The following is a 4,527-nucleotide window of genomic DNA, read 5'->3' as shown; positions in this document are numbered from 1 at the left end:
AGAGAGAGAGAGAGAGAGAGAGATACACACACAGCTTCTTATATAAGAAAAATCATGTGATATCTGAACTTACATGTCTCACTTATTTCACTTAACATGTTCTCAAGTTGCAACCATTTACCTACAAATAAGTGTATGAACATATATCCTCTGAGGATATCCTTGCTTATAGGTTTTACACAGCACCATACATGCACACACTTAACTAAGCACACTGTGTTATTTATCAAATGGAATCATTTGATATATGCTGTACAGCTTTGCAAAGTCTCACACACCAATTTCTCTCTGACCCATCCATCACCATAGAACCTGAGATCACCTCTGGGGTCCTTGGCACCGGACAGGTAGTGGGAATGCACGGGAGGAAGTATTGCAGAAACAGGACACACATTGAGGATGGGATAGGCAGAAAGGGGCAAGATCATTTGTTCAGTGTCACAGTGACAGCTAGCATTGGCACTGGGATGCAAAAGAGGCATCGTGAAACATAGTCTTTGTCCAAAACTCACATCTGAAGACTTTTTATCCTTTCTGCCTCTTTCCACAAGATAGTTGCTTAGGTCACTGCATAACACTAGATGATGTTAGGAATTTATCTTGGTCTTAACCATCCAGCAGAAAAGTGTAAGAACAAGGTATAAAAAGTAAAACTATATTAATAAGCTGAGCTGTAAAAGGCTCAAGTCAACAACTTTTGACTTTGCCAGTCCTACAAATAACCCACTACTCTTATGGACTACTGGACTATATTGGATTATTTTGCTGATTCACGCACCTACAATATTTAAATGGCAAAGGAATACAAAACTAAATAAGAAAGGGATACTAATGAAGGACTATTTTGTATGTGTATATACAAAATAGTTAGGATAGATACACAGCTACTTTCTCTTAATTCAATGAAAAGAAAGATTTGTACTAATAGTGTTTGGAGAAGATATAATGTCTACATCTTGTACTATGAATAACCACTATGAAGACAACAATATGCAATGTATTAATTATTGAAACTGTCCTACTAATCAGTTTGGAAACTGTCTCATTGCTATTTGTTGCTCAACAAAATTAATTTAAAAATTTAAACATAAAAAAAAGAATTGCAAGGACTATCTCCGGATGGTCTGATCAGTTCAAATTTCTGTTTCAATCAGCAACCAGAGCACAGTCACGCCCCACTATAGCATAAGCTTTGGGGGAGAAAAGTATTCTGCTCTCTGTTCTTTCCTATTGTTTCTTATGTCTATTCTCATACATACTCTCCTCTACCTTTTACTTTTATTTTCATTTCCTCTCCCTCTACTGACCTCTACTGACCCCTCCCTGTCTTTCCTGTCTAATCTCTCCATTCTATCAAATTATCAATTATCAACTATTTAGTATGTTTAAAAAATGAGAAAATATATATAGGCCAGAAAAAATGAAAGGATGTGTATAATAGAAGATGTGGGGTGAAGATGCGTAAAAATTCAGTACTACTACCATTTGATCCAATTTACTCTCCATATTTGCTTGTGGAGAATGGTTATGTGTTCTCAATGAGTGAAATTCATATCTCAGGGGCCGGGGAGATGGTTCAGTGGAATAAGCGCTTCCCTGGCAAGCGCAAGGGCCTGAGTTCAGTCCCTGGTTCCACAAAAAAAAAAAATTCATATTTCATTCTGTCACATATCTTTCAGTTTTTATGAAGAGTATGCTTTGCATGTAATGATATTTCAATGGCCTTCACAGATCACGTTGTGGCCAAATCAGCCTGACACCTACCGGTATCATTTCTGCATAATCTCACCTGATCTATTAATATCTATGTAGGACATCTGGCAAAGCACGGGATCCCAGTACTATACATAAGCCATGCAATCTGGTGCCTGTGGAAGAGACTCAGCCCCTAACTGTGCTTCGATGTTTCTAGGCTTTCAGCCTCATCTATGAGTTGGCATGGACTCAATGGCTGGAAAACACCAAAACCTCCTTTCCTTCCCTTTCATCCCTTAAGGCTTAACTTCCCACTATAAAAAATAGCCTACACTTGAGTCTTCCAATCTATCTGACTTTTTTATGATTAGTACTACCTTCATATTGTCATACAGCAGATGAAAATATACAGTCTAGAAGCCACAGAGGAGCCGCAGGCAAAAAGCAGATGGGCATAAATCTCTGATCACTCACCTTTACCATGGAGCGTTCTGTGGCCAGGCCACTCAGCCCTCACCCCACAACCTGGACAATGCTGAGTCCTACAGAGGCAAAAGGGTTATTTTGAAGCTTGGTGATATTACTCTTTGCATCACTTCCCGGTACCCTGCAATCTTCTCGTCCTGGATGCTTTTCACAAAGTTCAACTCAAATATCTCCTGCTGCCATCCAGCAACAATATAAGCATGAATCCAAGCTGCTTCAGCTCTCAGGGCTTCTTAGAGGCTTAGACCAAGGCAGGGAGAGCTCTATACCTCATTCCTTGCCATGCAACACACAAACCACAGCCATCAGAACCCAGCCTCCTTCCTGCTAGTGGGAATTCCTGGCCTGGAGGCATCCCACTTCAGGCTTGCATTTCTCTTCTGCTCCATGTATGCCCTGGCAGTGCTTGGCAACATGACCGTGCTGCTGGTGGTGCATTCAGAACCCAGCCTGCACCAGCCCATGTACTTATTCCTGTGCATGCTGTCCACCATTGACTTGGTGCTCTGCACCTCCACGGTGCCCAAGCTCCTTGCCCTCTTTTGGGCAAATGCTGCTGAGATTGCCTTCGGGGCCTGTGCTGCCCAGATGTTCTTTATCCATGGTTTCTCAGCTGTCGAATCTGGCATCCTGCTAGCAATGGCTTTTGATCGCTACTTGGCTATCTGCCAGCCCCTGCGCTATGGATCACTGCTGTCCCTGGAGTCTGTGGGCAAGCTGGGGGCTGCTGCTGCACTCCGTGGCTTGGGGCTCATGACCCCGCTCACCTGCTTACTGACAAAACTAACGTACTGTAGCCGAGTGGTGGCCCACTCCTACTGTGAACACATGGCTGTGGTAAAGCTGGCTTGTGGGGATATACAGCCAAACAACATCTATGGCATCACCACTGCCACACTGGTGGTGGGCACCGACTCCATCTGCATCGCCATCTCCTACGCACTCATCCTCCGCGCTGTGCTCAGCCTCTCCTCCAAGGAGGCGAGAGCTAAGACTTTTGGCACTTGCGGCTCCCACCTCGGTGTCATCCTTCTCTTCTATACACCGGGACTCTTCTCCTTCTATACTCAGCGCTTTGGCCAGCATGTGCCGAGGCACATCCACATCCTCCTGGCCGACCTCTACCTCATTGTGCCACCCATGCTTAATCCCATCATCTACGGGATGAAGACCAAGCAGATCCGGGATGGCGCCCTCCGACTGCTGAAGAGGGGCTCTGCTCAACTGTAATAGCTTCAGTACTGCCCTTGCCCTGACAAACCAGGTCCTTTACCCCCTCAGCCTTTGGGCAATGTTTATGAAGCCCGTGGCTCTCAAAAACATGATGGGGAGGCAGCAATCCACAATCAATGGTATCCTTACTTTGCTCATGAAGTTTATCAAGGCAGATGAAAGAACCACCATCTGGTATTTCCCACCTATGATGCAGATGGCTACAAAGATCAGGAAGTCTTTGTCTCAAAGGAAATATGGCTATCAAACTGATGTTAGCCTCCTGGCAATGCCACTGTCATGTCTGTCACCACTCCTACCTTCAAGAGATATTGATAAAATGAGGAAGATGCAACTACTTTATCAGACAAGAAGAAATAACCCTCATCCATAGGCTGCTGTTTATACCAGCTGTTAATTCGTTGCTCAGTAATACTCCCTTGTATGTGTACCTCACGTTGGACTAGCTTGTTTTGGACACGTGAATTATTTCCCACTTTGGTGTATAATGAATAAGGCTGCTATGGTATCACCTAACCTAGAAGTAGAATTTCTAGGTCAGAGCATATGGTATGTTCATGACTGAAAAAAAAAAACCTAATAAATGATTTTACAAAATAATTGTACCATTTTCATAATCTCACCAATGATGGGTGGTTCCACATCTTGTTCTGCTTTTGATTTTTTTTTCATTTTAGCCATTGCCTTGAGTATAAGCTAGTAATTCATTACGATCTCAACTTACATTTTTCTCATAACTACTGATGTTCAGGATATTTTGTGTCTATTACTTTTGAGCAATTTTTAAGTCTTTGCCCATTTTTCCCCATAGTTTTATTGATAAACAAATAGCAATGAGATAGTTTCAAATCAAATTGGTAGGACAGTTTCAATAATTCACACATTGCATACATTCTTCCTAGTGGTTAATTGCTGTACAAGATGCAGACTTGATATCCTATTTACAAACACCATTAGACAAATCACTCTATTCACTAAGAGAATGTAACTATATATCTATCCTAACCACTTTGAATACACAGATACAAAATGGACATTCATCTGTATCCCCTTTTTTTGTGAAGTTCCATTATTTGAATATTATAGGTGTGTAAACTCAGCAAAATATTCTAA

The 4,527-nt window shown here is 42.1% G+C and overlaps 1 protein-coding gene across 1 annotated transcript; it reads left to right on the top strand.

Moving 5' to 3' along the window:
* The first annotated feature begins 2,463 nt into the window (after nt 1–2,463).
* LOC101579636 (putative olfactory receptor 52P1) lies at nt 2,464–3,411 on the top strand. Its single transcript, XM_004642072.1, has one exon. It carries the CDS (start codon nt 2,464–2,466, stop codon nt 3,409–3,411), a length of 948 nt encoding a protein of 315 aa, XP_004642129.1.
* The last annotated feature ends 1,116 nt before the right edge of the window (nt 3,412–4,527 follow it).

The sequence above is a fragment of the Octodon degus genome, unplaced genomic scaffold (assembly GCF_000260255.1).
Source record: "Octodon degus isolate 3935 unplaced genomic scaffold, OctDeg1.0 scaffold00146, whole genome shotgun sequence".
NCBI lineage: Eukaryota > Metazoa > Chordata > Mammalia > Rodentia > Octodontidae > Octodon > Octodon degus.
The sequence above is the reverse complement of the archived record's forward strand: the minus strand, read 5'-3'. Positions and strand labels throughout refer to the sequence as shown.

Excerpts from the sequence above, each read along its gene's own strand:
- LOC101579636 (XM_004642072.1), top strand. The coding sequence starts at position 2,464 with ATGCAACACACAAACCACAGCCATCAGAACCCAGCCTCCTTCCTGCTA.